At 42.9% G+C, this 26,418-nt stretch overlaps 1 protein-coding gene across 7 annotated transcripts; it reads left to right on the top strand.

The window, feature by feature from the left end:
- The first annotated feature begins 93 nt into the window (after window positions 1–93).
- LOC105837305 (dual specificity protein kinase CLK2) lies at window positions 94–26,213 on the top strand. 7 transcript variants are annotated; one of them, XM_012681943.3, is made up of 12 exons: window positions 94–719; window positions 1,693–1,803; window positions 7,833–7,960; window positions 13,178–13,421; window positions 21,432–21,510; window positions 22,993–23,059; window positions 23,566–23,679; window positions 23,838–23,928; window positions 24,004–24,174; window positions 24,265–24,409; window positions 24,486–24,736; window positions 24,982–25,194. In XM_012681943.3, exons 1-12 carry the CDS (start codon window positions 567–569, stop codon window positions 25,192–25,194), a joined length of 1,767 nt encoding a protein of 588 aa, XP_012537397.1. In that variant the 5' UTR covers window positions 94–566. The 7 variants fall into 7 exon arrangements, with proteins under 7 accessions (XP_012537397.1, XP_012537400.1, XP_036143569.1 ...); XM_012681946.3 differs by lacking the exon at window positions 94–719 and adding an exon at window positions 726–878; XM_036287676.1 differs by lacking the exon at window positions 94–719 and adding an exon at window positions 5,275–5,405 and having other exon boundaries at window positions 1,696–1,803.
- The last annotated feature ends 205 nt before the right edge of the window (window positions 26,214–26,418 follow it).

The raw sequence follows: 26,418 nt of genomic DNA, 5'->3' as shown, positions 1-26,418 counted from the left end.
ATAACTAATTATAAATTATTGACTCTGAAAAGTAACACGTTACTCAAAAAGTAATGAGTCGTTCAGTTTTTCCAAATAATTTTTTGTAATGTTTATAGTTTATATATAGTTATCTTAAATACAAGAATTTTCCATATCTAACACAATAAATTATTTTACTTATTATACTAAATCGGTATCATCCTTTGTATTACAACTGATTACAATCAACCGAATTTGTCAGCGAGAGTGAGGGCGAATTGGGCGAAAGTAGACTGTAGCTTGTTCTCGCATCTCAAGCGTGTCATACATCCGATAATCACTCAAAATCCGAAAGAGCGACAGGAACGCGACTCGGGTCTTCGTCGGCGACTTCTCGCGGCCGCTGCCGTCGGGGACACGTTCCGGTCCGCAGATGCTTTTCGATCTGTAAGCCCACGTAGTCTAGCATAGTTTTTTTTCTTTTTTTCAATAGCTTAGCAAGCGCTGGCAGCGCAATTTACAAGACAAAAACGTCCTCTTGGCTCCTTTCTCTCCCCCGCCCGGTCGCGTGAAGACTGTTTTAGGAATCGGAAGCGACTCGTACGATGGACACCAAAATTCCCAACGGACCACCCGCCGTCGACCTTCACCCGACGTCGAAACGTCCTCCGCGTGTCGTTCTCGGGGTGAGCACTACCACCGCGACGGCGCAGGCGCACCCCGACGACGGGGTGCACTACCTACAGCAAGTATTCCTGGTGAGTACCGCGCGCGCGGCTACGATGTGCGCGAGTGCCGCGCTGCGCTGCGTTGCGCTGCGCTCCTTCCTCAGGCTGTCGCCGAGGGATGTTCGCGTTATGCCCCGTTGCTCGACAAATTGGACCGGCTGTGCCAGTCGGGCCTGTTTCGCAGTGCAGGTAGCCCGCGCATGTCCTCTCGTCGCCCGACTCTTTCCGGACTACGACGTCACATCGTTAGATCTCTAATTCTCTCTTCCCTCTGTTACCCCTCGTACACGGGGCTCGCAGCTCGAAAATTAGAACGATTAATCAAGAATCCAGTTAGCTCAGATTGCAGATGCAATCTCATATCATCCCGATATACGCTGCGTAACGTGTGTTGGCGCAAGCCTATGTGTGTCACGTGGCCTCGTATGCGAGACGATCGAGCAGGCGCTCGTATTAAATATCGACTTTCTGTCTAAACAAAGATAAATTCTTTTGCGCATAATTTTTCTGCATAAATGTCAATAACGATTAAATTATCTTAAATTGCATCCGCCATAAAATATTTTCCGTTCGATTGTTTTTTTATTCGTGGCATAATCTAAAAGGGAACATGTTAATTTATATGAATCTGCATATTTTATATATAAAAAAATATCTCTTTTTTGTCTTCTTTTCTTATAAAATCCACAAACTTTTATGCAAAAGGTCTACAATGTCAGCAGGAATAATGGAGTAGGAATAAGAAGTAAGAAATATGAAATGAGATTTGCCCATTTCGTTTACTCCCGGTTTTTAATCGGTCAATTGTTAATCTCACTCCTTACTCCATTACTCCTGCTGACATTGTAGACCTTGCATTAGTGAAATAACAGTCTAGCACGAACCTAATTCGAGTCATTCAGTATCCTTCATTTGTTGCAAATTGTAAACTTTTAAGTGCTCCATCCCCAACATTATCACAAGGATTTTGACCTAGTTCGACTTGAACTCTCCTTTGCTGCAGAACACCTGCAGGGAACTATGGACGATCCCGGAAGGTGCGATCGCGACGACGGCGGCAAACTACTTTTCCCATGATCAATCAAAGTACATTTCATTTGGCGTGGTAACTCAGGTAAAAAAAAAAATGTTTTATCAAATGTATTAAGTGACAAGATTCTCACGACCGATTTTGAAGTCGCGAGTACAATCGCGCGCTACGAAAACCGTGCGTCTTTACGCGTAATTTTTATACAGTGAAAAATGATTCTCTTATGCAACGTCGCGTTATACAAAATGCTCGGTTTCACTCCAGTTCTTCCTGGATTGCAGTACGCATTGCGCGATTCGGTTAAAGCTACCATTATGCACTTATTTTCGAGATAACTTCTGGGTAGCGATCATAACTGTAATTTTTTTACCATTACGGAAACGTAGAAAATGAAAAACTCCATTAATTTTGATGGTAAAAAAATTTCACAAGAAAAAAGAGAAAGTGCCACTCGATCAGAGCGAATCTTGATGCTTGATAACTTTTTCATGGAGAAAGGCCACCAATATATGGTACGAATACTATGTCTCTATGATTAATGTTTTTTTTTTAACACAAAGACTAAAAATAAAACTTTGAAAACACAAACATAAACCAGAAAGATATTTTTATCTTCATATTCTCTGCAATGTTTAATTTCCGAGAAACTAAGGGGGTGCTACTTTAGAAGGCCAGTATCGATGACCTTTCCCCTCTCCATATAAATTTTAGTTTTAAGAAAGAACCACGCATGCCGACGTGATTGTCAGAAGACTTAAAAAAAAAAACGCAATTCTAAACTAAAACCAGAAATAATATTTCAAATTAATTTGATCGTGAAATTTAATAACGGAGATGCTATAAGCATCTTAAAAATGTTAACGGACTTATTTCATGATTGTGCGTTTCTATTATCGTCCCAGAGTAGTTTCATATGACATTGTTAACCGATGAGGGGAGAAAGTAAATGAAACAATAAAACGATAACAATACGTTCGTTCAAATAACACTCGCAGCGTGGTGCCACTTACGAGAGTCGTCTCGTTAGTTATCGGTCCGGTTTCATTTCTTTTGTACGCGTCTGACTTGTCATCGAAACACCGTCTTTGTTCAAATGCTCGTCTCTTGCCGTGGCATCCTTTACTCACTCGCGGGCCAAAGTAAATTATGATCTGGCACGTGATAGAGCAACTGCTGCAGAAGGGCATTGAGTGGCTAGTTACGAAGTATTTAGGACAGGTACGTAAGATTTTGCACGGCTGATGTGTGTAAAGCTGTGTCGGGTACGAAATGTTCGATTAAAGTGTTACGTGCGTTATTTGTGAAATTTCTAACTGATATTCATGAGAAATATTATTCTATGCGTACGTCGAGTGAATTACATTATAACTGGACGAACTGTTCTCCAGATACATATCCGTGACATGTTTTTTTTTTTTCAACTTTCAAACATTTTCGAAGTGTTTCTTTTGATCGTCGCGTGTAATCGTGTATTTATCACTATGATTAATGTTATCTGCGGTAGATAGTAGCGAACGTTATATAATTCTGAACAAAAGCACGAGTTTATTAAATGCTTTTCGTAGGACTCAAGTCTCTTCAATGCATTTTTAATAATTTTTAAAGAGTTCAAGATTCCACCCGCGTAAAAATAGGTCACCTTTGTATGTCAATAATGCTTGCATACGAGGCAATGTCGGAAGTAATTCAGAAAAATGTAGATATTGAGATGAATTGTTATTAATGTCGAATTATATTTCACATGCTGCGATTGAAACAAACCGTATCGATAGTAGGTGGCGTGCATAAAAGAGAAACTTTTCCCATCAGATCGAAACTTCCAGTATTTCGGAGTGCTTTGATTTCGTGCGCATTCGCCTCGCTCCGTACGTCATCGGCTGCTCGCAGGGATGGGCAAATCTCTAGGGGGAATGGGGGTCAACTTACTGGTAGTTGATAGGAGCAAAGAGACAGAGTCGTAGAAAAGTTAAACAACTTAAAGAACTATTACATTAAAAAAAATTGATCAAGGAATTTTGGCTTGCTCTTCGTACGCTAATTTATTAAAGGAAGCAGATTCCTATTAATTTTAGATACAATCCATATACAATTATTTTCTATAACGCCTTTATAACAATTTTAATACAAATAAAAGTTTATATTGCTATTAAAATTGTCAGGAAGACACTTTTTTTCCATGAATTTTCAAAACTTTCTACCGATTCTAGATTATTGCGATAGGTATCGTTTGCAAACCGCACGTCGCGGTAAAGAAATTGTGGCGCACGAAATTTGCGCCGCGGGATGCGATTGGTTCGTTACGCCGTTGCGTTTCGTACGTTTACGATACCACGTAACAACGAATATATGCGCGAGGGGTCCCCGCGGTGCCCTCGGGAAGAAGTCGGTAGAGTCGTCTCTGGCGCTCTCGCCGACGATTGCCGAGGACGCCGAACGCCGAGTGCGGCCGGAGGAGGGCTCGCCAATCGCATCGATCCAAAGTCCCACGTCGTTGTCACACAACACTCGTCGTACATACGTCGCACGCCGTCGTTTGCTCTTGGGGGCCCTCGTTCTTGTGCTTAGCGGGTTCAATTCTGGGACCAAGCGAGCCTATTCTGCCTATCCGACGTAAGTTCCGCAATTCCATAACGTAACCCAGCATCCAGCTCGTGCCGTGACTAACGTATCTCTCGGTGTAACCATCCGCCTGGGATCTGTATACGTGTATGCCTGCATCGCGCTTACTGGTGCACTCTCTGTAATTCCAAGATGGCTGCCGATGCTTCCGACGGTCCCTCCTTATGGTGTACCGTCTTGTTGCGTCCACCTCGCGCAATATCCCCGGCCACGCTTTCTCCACTTCGCTTTGAGTCATCGTCCGTTTCGACCCGGGGCGACGCGCGCGTCGTCGTCGTCCGTCTCGCGTCGCGAGCGACGTTCCTTCCCGGTGCTGCGTTTCGATCGATCCCCCGTCGCCCTCGCGCCTCACCCCCCCCCCCCCTCTTCTCCACCCCCGCGACGATTTCGCGATCGCCGTCGCGACGGCGGCACCTGGGATGCCGCGATGCGCCATCATCGATCTCCTCGGTGGCTAAGCCACGCGCGCGCTCACGTTCGCGGTATTAACCTAATTTCTCAGCTGCACCGCCGTACGTACGCACACACATACACACGCACGCACATACATACACGCGCGCGCGCGCGCGTTGTACTGTCTCGCTCTCGATTTCCGCGTCGCGTTTTGGCGGGATCGCCTGAAGGAGAGTCACGAACATACGCGCGTACTCCATTCGAGTTCCGATCTCGGTGATGTGTGACGTAACGTAATAAAGGCGCGACTCCATTTCGAGAGAAGGTGTGTATGTATGTGAGAGAGAGAGAGAGAGAGATTGTTCGTTCGCCGATCTCTCGTTCTTTTTGCCTTCTTTCCCCGCTCCCCTTTCCCTCTCCTCTAATCTCCCTCTCTCCTTTTCTCTCCCCCCCCCCTCCCCCCTTCCCCCCGTCAAGGAGTGGGCTAATCTGCACGGCGGAGTCTGTGACGCTCTCACGAATGCGACTGCCCACGTTTTGCAGAACTTTTTGAGCCGATGTCCACGTGGTTGTCGAAAAACAGTGTCGTACCGCAAGCATCGTCCTCACGCTCCTGGATATCGACCGTCTTCGATTTCATTTGGGATCAAGTGAGCCTGTTCCGCCTTTCCAACGTAAGTATACCGCAGTAATGGCTCCGGCAACTAAGAAAACCTCTCCGGATTACTCGGCTCCCTCGGTCTTCTGATTCTCTCTCTCTCTCTCTCTCTCTGTCTCTCTTTCTCTGTTTCGGCGACCGTGTATCGTCGCGCGACGTGCATCCGACGCCTCCGAGGTAACGTCAACCCGGTTCGCGCGGTCCGCGTTCGTTCAGACTCTATCGAGCGTACCCTACCTTTCTTGCGTCCTACCTCATCGCATCTCATTTTCATTAATTGCAACCGCACGCATGACGATCTGGCTACCTCGATCATACGCACGGTGGTTTGGGGACTAACTGTAATAAAACCCATTTTCTAGATTAACTGCACAGAAAAAAAAGAATATTCTTGTTTTGACAATATCTCTCCAGTTTCAAAACGGAAATCTTGAAATGAGATTATATCGCGTTAAATCAAAAAGATTTACTTGAATAAAGATTTATTTTTTAAAATTTTATATAGTTTAACCAAGAAAATAATATTCTTGTTATTTAAGAATAATTTTCTTGAATGGAAAAGAAAAAAATATTGGATAGAAAATATAACATGTTTAAATCGAAGATTTTCTTAGAATAAGATTATCAAAACAATTATATCATATTTTTAAAATAATACTTATAGTATTGAAATAAGACTATCTTGAAATTCAAGATTTTCAAATTCTTCTAAGATTATATATTGTTGCTTATATATGAAACGAGGATCGCGTTAATTCGAATACACAAGTTTCAATTTGAGAGTAATTTTTTTCCATGTACACTGTATCTGTAGCGATCCCTCCCATTTAACTATTTAATATGTGATTATTCCTTTGAATGTTGGGTAGAGGTATAAAGAGATATCTTGAAAGGATTATTTTTGATAGATTTTTAGAATGATTTCGTCAATTATATTGTAGACTTATCTATACATTTTACACTACATTTTCATGATTTTGCTTGGCAAATATATCTGTATGTTTAAATATTATTTTTTGTCGTTCCTATTAGCATTCCTATTAGTGAAAAAAAATAATTATTTATTAGCGATTCAAATATTTCAAATTGATACGTTGGTGTTATGGTAAAAACATAGTGATGAAAATGAATAAGACGGAAATCAGGCATTAGAAACCGTCATTAGTCGTGATCTCTATAAATTGAGCTACGTCTGCACTAAATGTCTGAATTAATGAACGTTTACAGTTTTTTTTTTATTTTATTTTTTTTTTTTTTTTTTATAGATTCGTACAATTATCTTTAATGAAGGAAATGAAGATTGAGTAATTTAATACGATAGACCGTTTTCTCTTCGGATAACGGAAAGAAAGAATCTATCTTATCTTTCTTGCTGGAGTAGCATACGTCTCTTATAACTGCAATAATTAACTGCACTCTTAAAACGAAGTAATATAAGAATGTAAAGAAGCTTTAAGAGAGCATAGAAAGTGCCATATAAATAATGCGAGCGGACTTTACGGCAACTGGCAACATTAAAATCACAACGTGTTGCCCCGTTCTATCGCCCCGTGTTTTTCCATCTTCGCCTAGTCTACCGTACACAGGCCTCTTTTATTCCGCAACTCTCCATAGAGGAACTGTAATGAAAAGCAGTTAAAAATAATCTCGTCGAATATCCAATATTTAGATTGCCTATTCAATGAGGTTTCCGAGGTAACATCCTAATACTCAGGATTTTATGCAGAAAATAACAATAGCAAGTGTTGCCGGCAACATGCATTTATACAAAAAAGTTGTTACTACTTTCTAGTAAATATTACTTGTTCTAAGTAATTGGCTTCTTTCGATATCCGCAAATCTACGGTAAACTTGCCACAAGTATCACATTTACTTAAAACATATTCTCAATCTTAGTAAGTGTAATACTTCAAACAAGAATATTCACTTCAAACAAATATTCGGTTTACTTATTATCTAGAAACGAAAAATTCTTCAGTCAAGTTTTATAATATTCTTGAAACAAGAATAAATGTTTATTTTAAGTAAAAAATGCTGAGATTTTCTAATATTTGTGACAAGTATACCTTAAAACTAATATTAAGAAAATATTCTTGATTGAAGAAAACTGTTACTTGAACGAAATAAAATAAAATGAGTAAATACTTTTTTTGCCTGTAGAATGATATTTTTCAGTGTGTATGTAGGCTTTTCTTTTTCGTTTACATAGTTAATGCTTTAAAATTTTTTTATTAATCTTTAGCATCAGAATACTTGATCCAGCAGACTTTCCAACAGACTTTGATGTAAAGAAAAAAAAATTCGATTTTTAGTGCTTTGTGAAGAAATTGCGTTAAATTACAAATATATAATTGAAATATAAAAACAGTAATAATTGAACGTACGATGTTTTTGTATTGATTTATAAGTTATAAGTAAAAAAGTATCCTGTTTGTTGTTGTAGATGCCGCGAAGCAGGAGGCGTCACCGCTCTCGTAGCCACTCGAGAACACGTTCACATTCTGTAGGCGGCTTCTCGTACTCGGAGCACAAACGCAGACGTATCGATTATGACAGCAAAGGAACCTATAGGTAAGTTGAATAGAATGTACTCTTTCATTATCTTTAACATTGCGTGTGTACATCTTTTTTTCTGACGTTTCAATTTGTATAACAATAAGTTACAAAAACATCTCTAAGAACTACTCAATCTGTATCGTTCTTTCGCGCTGAATAACATAAAGATATCTCACCAGTAACTTTTAGGAATGGGCAATGAAAACTAAAATATGACGAAACATATATGGAAAAGTCTTGGCGGTGGGCTATCGGTAAAGAATTTTCGTCCAAGAGTATTTTAATGGGAAGCTTCTTTTTAAATCACGTGTATAAAAGTAATTATACTTTATAATCGATCTCGAATTGAAAGCGTATTTATTTGGTATTCCGAGAACACATGTGTCGCCCCGTCTCGTCCTATTGTCAAAGAAAGCTGCAAGAAAAAGAGGAGAGCGCGCGAGAGAGGGAACCAGTAGCTGCGCGCCGCCCCGCCGAGACCCAATACCACGAACGATTTCTCCCCCTCTGTTCCCACGTCAGTCTAACCGGCAATAGAGCTTCTCACTTCTCCATGAAGACGCTTCATGGCTGTCAGTCGTGATCCGTGCGCCCGAGCAACAAGTCTCTCAACCCAGGACCTGTTCTTGACCCTCGTTGTTCGCCGCCTTATACGAAGATATACGTGAGAGCGCCTTCGATGCGCGAGGGTCGTCGGTGAACGACTTGACGCTCGCGCTCGCCGCCGTGTTAAATTCAAAAAGCCGTCGAGAGCGGAGATTCGCCAAGAAAGAGATAGAGACGCCTTTGTGTGCCACTTTTCGGGCGTTTCCGCTGTAGAAGTTTGCATGCAGAAAATTTGTATAAACGCTTAGAATTCCGGGGAGAGTTGACAGGTATTTCATGCCGGTGATCCGAATAGTGATTCCTCGAAATTTCATTTTTCCGCGCGCTTGTGGAAGGATACAGCAGCTTTGAATTGCGCTTCGGGTCTTAGGAATCGGTCCACTTCCGCCGCGTAAACACCGTGGAGTGCAATGAGTCACATTATGGAATATTTATAGCGGCCGCAATCTGCCGCGCGTATATGTGCCTCGCTTAGTTTATTCGGCTTATCGCAAATAACAACCTGCAAGCTATACGAAACGCCAGACTAAAAATTCTAAGGCGAGAGTGATATTTCAAACAATGTATTTCCAGTTCTGGCCTGTACACGGTTATGGAGAATGGATGTGCAACGCATCCTGCATTAAATTAATACGTAACGTTGCTTCGATATTAATTATTAATTATTAATGGAGCTGTGTTTCGCGGACAAAGTAGAAATTTTTTTCCTTTCAAAGCTAGAATGTCGCAGTAAAATTAACTGCTCCTGAAATTTAACTCCACTTCGGCCATCCGAGGGACACTGTTATATTCACATTGCGCTTCATCGACCATGCAGCTCGAATAGGCCGCGCGAGCGTGAGTCAGGCGGAATGCGGGCACAAATTACCAATTAATTAAAACGCTCTTTATGCTTCTCTCCTTCAATTTAAGACGCGCCGCGAAGACCTGCTTAATGAATGGTAGTAATTTCTCCTCCGCGTTACTTCCTCGTCTTCCGAGGCCAGTGACTGAGCGCGATTAAGCTCGGCGATATCGCAGTGAGATCCCGGACGAATGGGGTTCCCGTTCTTTTCGCGTCGTAATTAATGATAAGTAACTTGCGAGTTCCGTTAAGAAAAGAGTGTGCTATCGATCGCGCGAGATCGAGAGGATCGAAGGCGCAAGGGCGAATTTTGAGCGGCGAGTACTGTAATCCACGAGCTTTTGACTGCGAATATATCCTTAGGTTGCACGATGTTCCATGTGTACTTTTTTTTTTATTTGCGGCTTTAAAATCATACGGTTCGCACATTTACGTCACGATGATTTGTCGCAACGCGGTGATTATGACTACCGCGACAATAGCTCGCGTCGAAGGCTACATAAAAGATAAAACGTTTTGAACGCGTGTATTTTTTTTTTTTTCGTGCATCGAAACTGGTTACGGTTTACAATAAGTTTAATTTCCGATGTTAGCGCATATAGAAAGTGCATCTCCTGTTAATTGCCGAGTCTCGTTTATCGTGCAAATAAACGTGAGGTAATTGTCGCTTATTCTCAAATCTAGACTTCAAAGAAATCGTTTCACTTCGGTTAAACTTGCACTAATTGGGCCTATTAAAGGAACGCCGTTTATTGCCTGCAGTTTGTTCGGTGCAACGGTGAACAATAATAGCGTATATTCGTTCACACCCAGCAGATTGCTTAATGAAAGAGGAACTCTTCATTACGCAGAGTCTCTCGCACGCGATTTTTTTCCCATCGATGAGAATTGCAAAAAAAAAAATTGAGGAAGCAAACTGAGATTAACAAGTAAAACTAAAATCCGTTTGTTTCATAGGAAGATTTATATTTTCTTTTATTCGTTGCGAATCACTTAATTGATCGATAATCTCGCATTCCAGACGCGACAGAGCTCGCCTTAGTTCTCTTAACGATCGCAGCTGTCGAGTGCAGTTATCTGTCACTAACACACAAGTTCGATAGAAGATATTTTCTCGGCGGGCAAACAATTGCGCGGTCTGTTTCCAATCGCTGAATCGTTTGGAGATAATATGCAAGATATCTAGGACTCTCGATTGATTATTCCTTTATTCGATACAATGGTACATTGTAGGTTTATATAACGTAGCTTCAGAACGAAATCACAGACGTTGAATCATAAGAGCTATCGTAATCAAAAGCTATTTGTCTGCAATCTCTTCCGCTAGGATCACTCGTTCACTGAGATCACGCGAGCTTTGGCAAGGTCAATGTCGGTCTCGGGCAGCTCGATACCGACTGGAATTATCATCGCGTGCAAACACACAAGTGAAAGAGAAAGGAAGAAATTACCTTCGCAAAAATCTCCGAATCGTCGCTATTCTCTACTCCTCAGCTGAGCCCTAAGCAACTCTCATTCAAAATTAGATCAGCTTGTTGTTGCATTTGTTGCGCAGTGAAAGTGTTTCTCTGTCGTTAGATTTTCCGAGGTTGAAGAAATGCGTTTGAAAGCTGTAATTGCGGGTTATTTCTGTTGCGCGTAAACTGCGTCTAACGATGTTAATATTCGCCGTAAAGATATCCATCGTCGCAATTAGTATAATCACACTTACAACTTTCTAATCGCATCACGGCGATCGAAAACGTCACATATTCTTAAAATGGAAAAAATATATATATATATACATAATTTTTATTGAAATTTGAAAAGTTTGAAACTGAATAGTATCAAAAATTTGCGATGCAAATGTAAAAGTAAATATTTTTTAGATAATTTTTATTGGCAATGATATTTAAAGTAAACGGAGTACCAGTGAGTTGTTGAAATCTCAGGACGTGTATGAACATTTATAAACACGCGTCTGATAAACGCTACGTAAACCGGAGATATTTGTTCGATAAATTAACATCTTCCTATCCTTCTTTAAACGATCAAAATCGAGCGCACTTTGACTCGCAATTATTTCCGTACAATTGAACCGAGCATCACGAATCTTCATTGGAATCTAGGTTGCAAGACAAACGAAAAATAAAGGATGCCGGTTCTACACATCGACTTAGTTTCTTGGATGCTGAGGTATAGTATGAATAGAACGTTTTTTTTTTTTTAATATAAAGGAAATAAGAGTAGAAGAGAAAGTGAAAGAGACGTATTGCAAACATTTGATTTTTAAGATCTTTTCAAAACATTATTTTTTGTTAAACGACATAATTTTACAAATGTTTTACTTTACGATGTGTCGTTTGCATCGTGACACGAACATTGCAGAGATTAGAGAGATAGGGTCGTATTGTTTTTCGTAAATTTATTGACGCGCGTGGCACAAATATGTGACGTGCAAAAAGTCGAATATAGATAACTGTTTTTCGGAAAGTATTTTTGCTCCTCTGCAATTCTCATAATTCAAGTTCTGCCAAGTTGTGGGTGGATAAAGTTAAGGATGAAACCGATAGCCGGCGACGGTCCTCGTGTGCCCTATTTAGTTATTACACATCCTCGTTGAAATTTTCGACTTGGGCCAGCTCCAAGACGAGGTTTTTTTGCTTCCGTGTGGAAACGATCGATCGTTATTCGAAGAAATCACGAGGCAAGGAAAAACAAAGCCATTATTAAAACGTTATTTTGACTTTAGAGACTTATGTTTGCCGATTGTCTCGTAAATTAGCATTCAATAGTGTTTGCTGAAAACTCTTGCGAGTGGAAATCTTTAGAAACAAATCCTGCCTGCTGCTGGCAGATTCGAGTCGTTGCTTGACCATGAACCCCCATCATACGGTTGATGCCTGCGCGCAGGAGAAAGAAACGCGAAACAATGGTCGTCTGGCTTGTCACTCGAAGCGATTCATCGAATTCTTTTGGTGCGCGGCGGCTAGAAACAATAGTATTTCTTCTACATGTGAATCCGCCCGACAAATTAATCCGAAATTAAAAACCTTTCGCGTATAAAATTTTTATTGTCAAATAATTGAAATTCGATATTGGAGCTCCGTTTGCCCAATGTCTCGCGATTTTTATTCCGTTTTGCGAATCATCGGAACGTGGCAAACGGATTTTTGAGTTTTTTTTCAGTCGTGCTGTAGCAGCTCTGCGATAAAAATAACCTGGTAAAACAATTTGTAGTACGAATACGAAGCATCGAAATGCCGTATCGCTGAAAGGGGATGCTTAGTAAAGTGATCCTCGCGCGATTATTACCGTTATCTTTTTATGATATTGTGTCGATAATTAATGTGTCGTTAATGAAGGACCATGATTGCCTTATTGATAATGAAGCTTGTCGAGCAATATGGAACAAATAAAGTATTTTGTGATATCTATAATTAATAAAAAAAAAAAAAATCTCACTCTTAAACAAGCTCTATAATCTATTTGAGGAAGGCAGATTAATTAGGTCGTCCCACGGTTATATGCACGGTTAAGAACATGTCATACGTGACATCAACGCAACCTTGATTTCCACTTAGCTTCGCTCCAGATCATGTTCGGCTCCTGCGCTACATTATCATTCGACACACTTTTTAAATTGGCTCGAATTAAATATTATAATATTTATCTTGCGAGAACGGTCCGTTTTCGTGGCATGCTTCGAAAGCACTCCGATTCTTGGACGCTCCGTTTTACCTTCGAGAGCCACGTCTAATTGAAAATTGATTTATCTTTTTCTTTCGTTGTTCGCATTTCAGCGGGGAACGAGTGCTGAGGTCCCGCCAGCACGAGCGGGGAACCAGCCAGGAACGTCGATACAAGCGCAGCCATCGCCGATCACCTAGCAGCGGTCGACAGCATGGGCACCGTGATCGCGATCGTGATCGTGCCCACGTGGCGCATCCCACGTCGTCCCGTCGTACGCGCCTACATCGCCACCACGGCTCGTCGTCGCCCAGCCAGGAGCGGCATCGCCATCGATCGCCGTCCAGCAGGAGTCAGGTGAGTCCGAGGGACAATACGACACACGTATTTAGCATCGATTATTGCTCGCGCTCCTGTCCGCTATTTGTTTTACTGCGTCGCGTGACACACGACCGATGAACTACTTTTACAAACAGTCGATCCGATCATGCTTTCAATCCCCGATCTACGCAGCAGACGCCTGTCGTACTCTGTCGGACTTGTCGACGGTATTGTTGAAGGAAATATTGTCGAGTAAGTTACTTGGTAGTTTGGCACATTGAAAACTCTATTTTTTTTTTTCAAACCTTTAGTTCATATTGAAGAAAGATAAAGATTATTTATTCTAATATATTTCCCATACCTTGCAATTTGTTTATTTTTTTCCGATATGTATGTAAGATGGCTTGGAAATAATGTTTTATTCGCATATCCATGGAACGTATTCTCTTCGAATATCCTTGTGGCAAATTTTAATAACAGTTACACGGATTTATCATTATAATGAGCGTGTTTCTTCTGGTTTTAATCAACTTCGCAAATTTGATTTTTGTATGGTTTATTGAATTATGCAAAAGCCTTATGAGGCGCTTTACGTGTTTCGCATGTATTCTTATCAAATTTCGAGCAAATAATAATGCACGCATGAAAATAAAACCCGAGTCGAAGTTGAACGAAACAGTTTGTGAAGAAATTACCTTCTCGATAGTTTTTAACTCGGGTTTTTGGATAACGGAGAATCCAATGGCTCGGCGTACTAAATACGCGGACCAATTCTTATATCTAATCGAGCCGTGAGACGTCGTGACGGGGACCCTTGACGATGATCGATATATGGAAGCGTGAGGGCGAGTAAGACTGCACAGAGGGAGAGAAGAATTAAGCGCGTCGACGCGCTCTACCAGGCGCGAGAACAGTCTCTGGAGAATCTCGTGGCGCAACGGGCCACGTATACACCCGGAGCGAGAATGCCGATGATTCTTCTTTCTTACTCGACGCCGGCTATTTTCGACCGGCGACTATTTTCGAGGGGGACTCGTCACGCGGTTTCGCCGCGGTTTTAGTGCGAGTTTGCGCCAGATGGCCAACGCAACATCGTCGCCGCCGCCGTCGGGGAACATTGCGCCGGCAAGCCGACCGGGACATCGAAGGCTGATGCGAAGGTTCCGTCGACGTCGACGAGAGCTGCCTATCTGTTCGAGCGTAGCGTAGCGACAACGAAGTCACCGATATCCTCGCGGCTGAAACGAACGAAGCTCCAGCTACTCCTTCGAATCGAGAAAGTGCCTGGAAAGTAAACGATCTACGGAAAATTTAATACTCCGTTTATGCGAAAATGAGACGTTAAGGTATAGAATCGTCCGGTTGATTCCGTTTCGTCGCCGCAGTGAGAAAAGTCTCCGCGGCACGCGGCAGCTGGCGGCCCAGAATCGTTCAACCTGGATTTAGAAATACGCGCATCTCGCAGTTGGCAAGATGTACCCGTGAGACACGTTGCGAGGTGTAGAACCTGCTTTGGATGTAACGCATCTCTTGCCTGCACGCCGGTCGACCGTCAAGCTGGATCCTGGAAGTTGGACCGTCCTCGGCGGCGACGGTGGCGGCGGCGGCGGTGCCTTGGCGGACGGTGGACCACCGTCGGTCCCGCCATCGTCGTCATCGTCTTTCCCGGCTCAAGAGCTGAGTCTGTTGATCCCGGGAAACGTCTCCTGGTGGCCGCGTCACGACTGGGACGTGTGGTTGCAGCGCAACGTCAACGAAACCACCAGGGGGTTCGATGCGAAACTTGACGTCACACCCGAAACTAACGATACATCGACTTCCGAGGTAGCATCGAGGCCTTCGTAGCTCCTGTGATATTCAATGTTGATTACTTTACGCTCTTGAGTGCGTGTGTTTTTGTACGTTGTCCATGCTCGTTACTTCTGCGACTCTGCTGGCTTGAAACGTGTTTTTTTCCTCCCGTGCATCAAACTTGGAAAAATACCATAATTTTGAAACTCATTTGGTAAAGAGAGAAGATCAGCAGCGACGAAATTTCTTTGTTCGAGCATTTATTAAAAATATTTCCAATAGCTTAATTATGTTTCTTAAGAAATTTGTTTTTTTTTTCCTTCGGTAAAAGGGTTAACGAATAAAACGCGTGTGTCCATTTCTATTGGCCATCCGCCACGCAGCAACGGCGATGACACGGCACGAGCCTACCGTGCTGATTAGCCGGCCAGGACTTTAACATTTAAGCGCGGCGCGTTGGATTTTACTGTACAGCATGACGATCATGGCGCACGCGTTTCAGGCCACTGGTTTATATTTGGCGTAGCCCGTTCTCGAAGACGACGACGACGACGACGACGCAACTTGGAGAACGAGGAGCGTGTGCTCCAGCGCGGCGCCTGCTTTCCTCTGCCTTCCTCTTCCCCGTTTTTAACCCGATATTACGGCCTAACCTTGGTCAATATTAGTAGGTGGCGGAAGAAACGCACACGATTCTTCGTAATAGCGCTTCCGTGCCGCGAATGTGCGAGTTATCGCTGCGCGAGCAATTTAACAGGAATTTTTTTTTTTTTCGCAATACGACAAAGTACGACCTGTTAAGTGAAAATGATTCATATTAGTTTATAACTCTTATTCCGTTGTTCCGCATTCGCCATCAGTGCGACCATTGTATCTGACTTTATTTTAATAGAAAAACAATTTCGATTCTTGTGACTGTATATTTGGAGATGTCGCTCTATAATATTTAATTTGTTTATTCTTGTTTTGATGAAAGAGGCGTATGTGCATATCTAGTATTTTTAAGTGATCCGATTTTCTAACTCGAGCCAAATTAATCACTCGCTTCGCCAGAAAATATTTTAGGGGTGATTCTGAAACTGACGCGGTAGTATCCGTGGGCGAGTAGTCTGAACGAACAAACTGCGTCGCTATTTTGTAAACGGCGTGTATTTATACCAAAAGTCGGATTTAAAATCTACGACGATAGGATGATATCTTCGATACCACGACCTTGGAGACAACCCGAGTTTTATTAATAGTACTAGAGTCCACAGATTTGTGTTCGTTAATTCTTTAGTCAAACGTTCATGATTTTTAGATCAGGTCTTTCTTTAGGATTTAATGATGTGTAGATTTTGATTCAATTTGTTTGTCTTACATATGGACGCGGTCGACTAATTTTCTCGAGATTATCAGATCTTGCTCGAAGAGCTATTTCATACTTTAAAATCTTTGCCTTCTTAAATATAAAAATTAATAGAAATATCAGCATCACAATTGTTAGTGCTGTCAGTTTTTCTTTAGCTAATCTTTAAAAACTCGGTTATTCATTGAAGTAATGACTAACTTTCGAAAAAGAATTTTGGTAACTGGAAAAGTTAACAATCTTACAACTTTTCTCTCATGCTGTTTTTTTTTTAAATGATATCCTTATTCTTCAGGATCTTTCGGAGGACATTCTCTTGTGTTGCAAAAGGCGCTTTGTATGCATATAAAACGTAATGTCTTTGTCATTCTAACATTTTGCTATCTATTAAAAAAAGTGTCAATGTTGTTGAGTGGCCAATATTGGGTCGTGCAATGGACCTACTCTACATCGGTATTGGCTTCGTAGCCGTTTCGCAATTTCTATGTGTGTCAAGGTATACGGAGCAAGTGAGAAAGAGAGAGAGAGAGAGAGTGAGAGAGAGAAAGATGGTTCGTCTGCGATGGCTCATTATTATGCTCCCGCAGTGATGCGCTTTTCCCGCAACGCATGCATTAGCAGGAAGCATCTTGCCCTTCATGGACACTTTGCCTCCGTGCACCAGGAAACACGACGCACGGTGTTGCCAAGCATATGCTCGCGTAACGCGTGCGGCACATTACGAATAAGAGACAATTTACGTAATACCTTGGATGGACCATCTTCCCGTTTTCCTCTTCTTCGCCTTCTTCTTCATCCTCTCCGCTTTCCACCTGTGCTTTTCTTCGTCTTTATCCTATTCCGCACATAAGTCTGTCCTTCGCCGCGATCGCGCGTGCGAGTTACGTTGATCGTCGTCCCCCTCCCCCCCCCCTCTTTCTCTCTTTCTGTCTCTCTCCGTTACTCCGTAACTGATCGCTCTCGAAGAGACGCTTTCGAGAGAGGTGGACGAATCGTTTTCGACGGAGCGGGCGCACACCACTGCTCCCCGGTATTTTTAGTACAACGAGAAGAGAGTATTTGGCGGGGCGCACCAGAGTTTCGCCTTCTCCTCCTCGTTGCCGTTGTCGTCGTGTTCGTCTTCGTCTTCGTGAACGGCCGACGTCGTCGTCCCCGTTGATCGTCGTCGTGGTTGTAGTTCAGTGCTTCTCCCGGCGGCGTTCCTTCGCCTCTCGTGATCGGCGTGCACGCGCGCCTTTCTGTAGTGATGTACCTGCGTAGAAGACCGTTTCGTCAGCCTCGGTGTTTTCGTGCCCGTTCGCTCTTGCGACTGGTCTCCTCGCACGGCTTGGCCACCGCGGCTCGGGCATGTCGCGTTGATATTACCCCGCGAGATTTGTTGGGACGATCTTGAATTCGTTCCGTCGTTGAGGATCGAATCGATCTGATCCGGGAAATCAGTGGTGGGTATACCTCTCCCCCCCTCCCCCAACGTAATTCGCAATCTGACAGCGGTCAAATGTTCATATTCGCACCGCGCGACTCTACGTCGACCTCCCGGCAGGGTTCGGTCGCCCGGCGAGGAGGTCGTTTCGCGCGTTCGTCCACCACGACGAGCGTGACGCAGATGCTGAGCGACTCCTGCACGAATCTGCTCCAGAAGTTGACTACGAGGGTGCGCGGAACGTCCACGCTCAATGACTGCGCCACGGCCGCGAGGCGATCGCCGCAATTGGGTAACACGCGAAGTCGCCTGGAAAACAAGTACAGCGCGCTTTTGGACAAGTATTACGGCAAGAGGCACGCCGACGATCCGGCGGAGCGGAGCGCCCGCGGTTACACGCGAAGACAGGAGCGCGATCACAGCTATTATCATCGCGACGACAGTCCGTTCGTGCGCGACGACAAGACTCTGGAGCCCTCGATGACTCGTACCATCGTCAAGAGTCCCACCAGCGTGATACTCAGCGAGAAGGCTTATCCCTACGTGAGCTCCGCGATAAGCAGAGAACCCCCCAAGCGCGAGAAGACGCCCGCTTACAACCGTACAGCTCGGCAGACTCTACTGCATTCGGAAGCTTATCGCCGCTACGGCAGACACAAGTCCGGACACGCGGAAACGCGCAGTCGGAAGGTGAGGCCACATCGAAACGGCAAGAGCGAGCAGCCGCTGGAAACTCACTCGACGTCTCTGAGACTGTCCCGGCCAGTCAAGATCGAACCGTTGACGCTTACGGGCAGCAAGGAGATCGCGGTCGATCCGGACAGGACGCCGGTCGCCAACAACAACGATGCGGAGAATCGCAATAAGGTCGCTCCGAATGTTGCGGAGAATACGTCGTACGAGCCGTTAACGGGAGATGTCGACCCGACGATCTCTGACCGAGCGGCCAAACGAAAGGAAATCCAAAGCCTGATCCTCAAATACGCCGCCATGGAGGATACCTACAGCCAGTTGGCGGCCGGCGGACAGGCGAACGCACGTCCCAGCACGACCGATCTCATTGCCAGCAAGTACAGGAAGAGCAATCACCAGCACAACAACCAGAAAGACGAAGCGTCCAAGAGCACGGTAGCCCCGGGTAGCGCGAGCGCGATTAGCGAGATGGACGCGATCGTAAGTTGTCGAGCCACGGGTTGCCTGGATTGCCCGGATTGCGTGATCTCGCGAAAGCGTCGCCGTTTTAAGCAGAGCGTGTCCGTTGTCGCTGTTGTCTTCTTAGTTCCCCCTCATCCTCCACCTGTCTGTCCGTTTTGCGTGTGTGTATATGTGTTTGCAGACGCGCGCGCGTGTGGCAACTCTCTCTCTCTCTCTCTCTTTCTCTCTCTCTCTCTCTCTGCCTCTCTTGTGAGATCCCTTTCCGTTTTCTAGCACTCCCCAGACTCACGCTGACTGACGTCTGTTCCGCGAGCCCGTTGAAATGCCTATTAACCGTAGTATATTCGTCGCTGCCTCTCCGATAAGCTAAACACTGCACGTCTGCCAATGTTTGCCGTGAGAGTACCACCAGAGGACAACGTACCTGGGACATTTGTCTGCCGATCTACCTTATCGCGATTCCGAATGCAATATTTATCAATCCCTTCCGTTTCCGATTCGAGAATGAAGAATAACACGTTCCATGGATAACATGTACATTTGCGATGTAGACACTGTTTGTATTTATGCTAAGATTCAATTCAGGTGATCTAACCGTTTGAATTGATTGAGGAAAACCGTCACGTTACACGGTTAAATATTTAAAACTATGCGAAAAAAATGAGCCAAATTTTGCCATTAAGATCAGAATTGAATCCACATTGAAGATACAGCAGTTTTGTTTCTGATCATTCATTTTTTTTTTAATGATACTGCTGACATATTGAGAGTTAACGAAATACTATGACAGAGTACGGGGCTTTGCTTCTCCTTTTTCTGTTTGACTTCATCATACATAGAAGTGACTAGCGATCGACGATCCGCAACAGCTCGACAGTTCAGTCCGCGGTGTCGTATTCTCGATAAGGTAGGGTCGAAATCCCGATCAGTATTGCGGCAATGAGGATCGTCCCCCATGAGGATCGAGAGATATCTCTATCGATCGTCGTGGAGCGGCGGTTTACGCGAACACGTAAGTACTATGATTGAGTCTATCTAAGCAATTAACAATTTAACTAAGCTATCTCTTCGAGTACGTGTTAGATGAAAGGTAACGTGTTACGAGCACTTCGAAGAAGCTGTCCGGTCGTCCGCGTATGATTTTTGATTTTGAAATTTTTTTTAATCTTTCGTCGAGATTGGAATTAGTAAACCGGGATAATTTGTTTCATTCGCAAAATGATCGTCGATCAAAAATATATTAGTATGTGTATATATATGTATAATATATATATATATATATATATATATATATATATATATATATATATATATATACATGAATATATTTATATCGTCATTTAAATCATTTCCATATATACCTTGTCGCGATTGTACGTGTACATAACGCACATAATTCTATCTCTGCTTTTCTCTGTCTGCGTACGTTAGAATGTGTATTTGTATTATAGTCGTTTCATTGTCATACGAAGTGCTCTAGTCCGTAGAGCCGTGCGCGTCTTGAGACGGTTCTTTCAAGGCACGCATATACCAGGTCTAACACGAATACGTATATAACGAGTATGTAGGCGAGCGAGATAAAAGAAAGAAAAATACCGGATAAAATAATCAAAATAAGAGAACGACTGCCGTAAATGAAAAAGTAATGCAAAAATAAAACATAGAATAAAAAAAGCGTAATTAAAAAAAGTAATTAAAAATGAAAAAGAATATACATATTATGTGCCGATGGTAAATTCGTAACCACAACTTTCTGACTTGGCAAACCATTTTGCCCTCTCCCCTTTCTCTCTGATTGTTGGGTTACCATCTCCGTTGTAATGGAATTGGAATGGAAACGGATATGGCACACACGGATTGGTCACAACAATGGTCGACCGGGTGCTCGGATCGGGTGGCGTCTCTCTCTCTCTCTCGGTGATGACGATGACGATGATGTTATCCTACCTTCCTACCCCCACCGACACACTCGTACGTTCGTCCCGTGCTTACACACGTCCTCTGCCGCGTGTTACACGGGTCTCCGCCGACTCGCGGTGGTGGTGGCGACGGTGGTGGATGGCATGGCGTGTGGCGATCGGTTGACGATCGGCGCGGCGGCCGCTCGACCCGGATACCACATACATCCCATGGCTGGCCACGGCGGATGTGACCTGGCGACCCATCGACCGGCGCAACCTCGGCTCTGGATGCGTGCATCTACGTCTGGCGTGACTTCTCCACCACGTTACCGAATCGGACCGACGCGAACACGGAATACCGAACACGCGGCCTGCGATTGGGTCCAACACTTGGCACGCACCGATACCGATACCGCTGGCCCAAATAGAGCCCACGACCGCCCTCCGTCGAGGACGACGAAGACGGCCACCTTGTATACCAATCCGGCGACATCCTGGCAAATAGATGTTCGTGATCATGTGAATACACTCATTGTAGTAGATATAAGCAAGCCTCAGGTCGATTAATTGATCAGTTATCTACGATATCTGCCCATACTCTCTTTCTCTCTCTTTCTTTCTCTCTTTCTCTCTTTCTTTCTCTCTTTCTTTCTTTTTCTCTTTTTCTGTCTTTGTCTCTTTCAATTCTTTTTCTTCCTTTCTCTTTCTTTTACACTTTCTCTTTCACTTCTCGTCTCTAAAAACTATAGGTATGAAACAATATTTACACTACAAAACAAGAATAACAATTCACGCGAATTAATCACATTGTCGATGTGTCGATGTTCTCGCTGAGCGTCACCGTTCGGCATATTACGTACGCGCATATATAAAAATATGTATACATATATATTATGAAGCTATTTAGTCGTACACACGTTTGTACGTACACATATTGGCGCGGTTCTCTACCTAGATCGAAAATTCTCCCCGTCGATCTTTCCGGACACTTTCGTCGCACGCTAACTCGGGACACGCGTTAAAAAAAAATAGTTCTTTTTTTTCTATTTATGTACGATTTATCTCAAAAAGATAATGAATAATATGCATATATATCTATAAATAAATATATATCTAGCCACCACGTGTTTCAACAGCACGTAGGAAGCCCGTCGGCTCGACGATGACGACGATGACGATTATCGGGAAGCCGGCGCAAAGAGATTCTCTTTTTTGATTCCCCGCTGAATCGCGAATTCCTTCGAACGCGAAGGTAATTCGGCGGAGACCGAGAGCTCGGAGGAAGGGAATAGAGACAAAGAGAAGAAAGACCGAAGGGCCTCCCTCTTGCTTGCGCTATCTTCTCGATACGTCGTCCTCCTCCTCGGGACGACGTGTTCCTCGCTCTTGATATTCATGCGCGCGCGCGCGCACGCGCGAGGACAACTGGCATTTACTCTCGTGGTGTATCGCTTTGTATCATTTTAAATTCCTTAGCCTACGTGCTGCGAGAAAGGATGGGAAAGACGGGAGACGACAAAGATTCTCCCGTAAACCGACAGTAAATGCCACGTCTCGGGCGTCTGTTCAAACACTGCTTATCCCGGTTTTAAGGTTTTTAGGAGAGCAGCGGTGTTTCCGATCTGATATGCCATTTAAACTACAATACCGTTTTCCACGTTTATTCGTTATCCCGTTCACCATGAACCGCGCGTGTACGATAACGCACGATCGGCCGAACGCCCACACGGAAGAGAGTCTCACCCGCGTTCATTTCGCGGTCTCTACATTTTTCTTTCTCTTTTTTTTTCGATTGCGGGGGGCTCTCCTTGAGAGAGTGGCCTTCTCACTCCTTTGTTTAAGGAGCGATGCACGTAGGGCACCCGCTTCTGTCAAGCCATATGGGCGAAAAGGTGTCCCCGTCCAGTTGAACGCAGACGAGCACTCCTTCCTTCCGTGGGCCGCGAGGCTAATATCCGCTGGTCATTTACCTTAATTTTTACATTGCAGATAAAGTACTGGCCACCCTAGGAGAGGGTACTTTTGGAAAAGTTGTCAAGGTTAAGGACTTGCAAATGTAAGTGCCAGCTCACATAAGTACATAGGTAACATACTTCGCGTCTCGTACATCTCTACCACTGTATACTCACATATATATATATATATTTCTCTTTTTACCTTTCTACCTATTTACTTCTATTTTCCTCTTTTCGTGGTCGCACGCACTATCCTCTTGGATCGTACTTGGTTCTTCTCGCGCGTCATCATCAATTCGCGCGCTGAGGAAAATCCGAAATGCGCGCGTTACGCGACGATAGTCCACGGGCAGAAATAGCCAGCCGGCACTGTCACAAAATGACGCGCGAGTAGTCGCAATAATAGGATGGCCTTGCACTTTGTTTTACGGACTGGGCGTTCGCAACGGCCACGAATTAGAGCTTTTTAGCGGAACAAAAAGTTACAGCAAACGCTGTGCGAAAAATGTTCCTTACGCGCGGTTTTGTCCTCGTGAGATACGGGATTTCAACTGACAAGAGACAATTTTGATGTCAGATTTCATAATCGATGTTATGAACATTCTAGGGATCATATAATGGCTCTGAAGATTATTAAAAATGTGGAGAAGTACAGGGAGGCAGCAAAGTTGGAGATAAACGCTCTTGAAAAGATTGCTAATAAGGATCCAGACGGCCAGCAGTTAGTATTCTCATTGTTTTATTTATTTTGTAATTTTTAAGTAATTTTTTGACGAAAAGCTACTTTAGCAAGCTGCTCTAGTGAACGAGGATATATCTTATTTTAAATAATAAGTTTTATGAAACAACGTCAATTAACTATTGATTTCTCCACTTTAGTCTATGCGTGAAGATGCTCGATTGGTTCAATTATCACGGTCATATGTGCATCGCGTTCGAAATGCTCGGTCTGAGTGTTTTCGACTTTCTGGTGAGTATCGAAGTATACTTCAGATAATTCCGATATTATATCAGATTCGAAATGTTGATAAAATTATTTTTACAGAGGGACAACAGTTATCAACCGTATCCGCTGGAACACGTTAGGCACATAGGTTATCAACTTTGTTACGCTGTAAAATTTTTACATGATAACAAGCTTACGCACACAGACCTTAAACCGGAGAACATTTTATTTGTCGACTCGGATTACGACAGCACGTATAACAGTAAAAAGGTATGCTATTGTTAATATTTGTATTATTGATTCGTCGAACTTTGATTCGGCATATAGGATAAGTTTCCATTCTAAAGTGTTTCAAAAAAGCTTTTTCTTTTCAAGCGGAGGGACATGAGACGTGTGAAGCGAACTGACATTAGACTAATCGACTTTGGTAGCGCTACTTTCGATCACGAACATCACAGTACGATCGTTAGCACGAGACACTATAGAGCACCCGAAGTAATTTTAGGTAAGCTTTTCTTAAAATACATTCTTTCGATTGTATGTGTACTGCTATCATTAATCTTACATTTTTCTGTACGTAGAATTAGGCTGGTCTCAACCTTGTGATGTTTGGTCCATCGGTTGCATCTTATTCGAGTTATATCTTGGCAATACATTATTTCAAACACATGATAATCGCGAGCACCTGGCGATGATGGAGCGTATACTTGGTACGATACCACATCGCATGGCCCGCAAGACTAAGACTAAGTATTTTTATCATGGAAAACTGGATTGGGACGATGAGAGTTCAGCCGGTAGTTACGTACGAGACAATTGCAAACCATTACATGTTAGTATTTTAATTTGATTTTAATCAAATTACTATAACAAATTATAGAGAGATTACAAATTAAGACAAAGGTTTAAATAACAAGAATCACGGAGATAAAGATTGAAAATTTAAATGAGAATATATTCCATTAGTGATATAAATTTATTTATTTTTTGATAACAATGTAATTATTGGTGCTGTAAAGTAATGTTATTTTTGTGATTTTTTTTCTTAAAATAGTACATATTTTTGTGTCTGTGTAGCGTTACATGCTGTCCGATGACGAGGAACATCGTCAGCTGTTCGATCTCATTCAAAGAATGTTGAAATACGAACCCTCGCAACGCATTACTCTAAAGGATGCGTTGATTCACACGTTTTTCGACGCTCTACCGGAATCCCAAAGATTACCTGATCCGCGAGCAGCTGGTGATTCTCAACAATCTCACGAACGATCACATTCACTCTCTCGATGAAGCTAGGAAAGGGACCGATCTCCGTGCTGGACAGACACTCCACTTTCAGCGACACTATTGCCCTACGTCTTCGTTCTAATATCATTGGTTTTTATGAAAACATGTCTTTTTCATAACTACGAGGCTCGATGACATGACGAGATGCGATGCAATTGACATTTGAAAAATAGTGCGTGTGTATAAATACTGATCATTGAAATTTTACATTTAATCCGCAATCGATTTAACTAGGAACTATAATGTAGGGAAACACGTAGGAAAAGCATTAGTGCGGTGGTGCTGTGGAACTTGGACTAATTCAAATATATTCAACGACAAGCGATTACTACTACCCTTTAACTAATAAAGGTGATCCGCATCTGTGTTTTTATCACAATTATGTCGATTATGCGACAGCGACAAGGTCCCTGTTACTGGCGTGTAAAGGCCAGTGTGTCTGCTCAGTGTAGCGTAACAGAGTCCCACAATTGTAAACAATTTTTTAAACGCTCTTCTGTACATTTTTTGTCTCTTAAATTTATTACCATGTTATTACTGTACGATAACGAGTTTGGAGTATAAAGTTCACTTTCGGGGTCCGCAGTTTACAATCTATTCTAAATTGACGATCACGAACGTGTTCTTGCAGCATGCATCAGACTATCGTGATAAAATGGAAGGTAGTTTAACGGCGTACATGTCAATAAAGTTGACAGGAAACGAGAGAAAGTAAGCGCGCGAGAGAGGGAGTGTGTGAATAATGATCACCATTTCATTGTTGTGAATTATATACATCTTGAAACATAAGAATACATAATTGTCTTAGAAAATATTCTCTCATTGATTTATTTCTTTCAATCATTTTTTATGCACTAAATTCGGAAAAGAAATTTACGTGACTTCTTCGTGATGTATTTGCTGATGTACTTTAGCTTTTAAATTCTTGATCTAATTAAGCAACAATTTTTATCAGTCTTTATTCTATATTATTGTCTTATAGAGATTTCAATTAGTTAATGACACAAACTCCGAATACTATGGAAAATGATGTATCATCAAAACATGAAGAAGCAAGCTTCACTTTTTTGTCACAGACATCTTTAATCTGCACAACTGTATCATCGGTGTAAGTTTTGTTTGGTCTTAGTTATATTATGTCTACGAACTAAAGAATATTATATCGTCAAATAATTGGGGATGTCTACTTCTGAGAAAAGAAAACGATATTTCGAGTAGCAATAAATA

The sequence above is a fragment of the Monomorium pharaonis genome, chromosome 5 (assembly GCF_013373865.1).
Source record: "Monomorium pharaonis isolate MP-MQ-018 chromosome 5, ASM1337386v2, whole genome shotgun sequence".
Taxonomy (NCBI): domain Eukaryota; kingdom Metazoa; phylum Arthropoda; class Insecta; order Hymenoptera; family Formicidae; genus Monomorium; species Monomorium pharaonis.
This window is presented reverse-complemented; position numbering and strand designations above follow the sequence as displayed.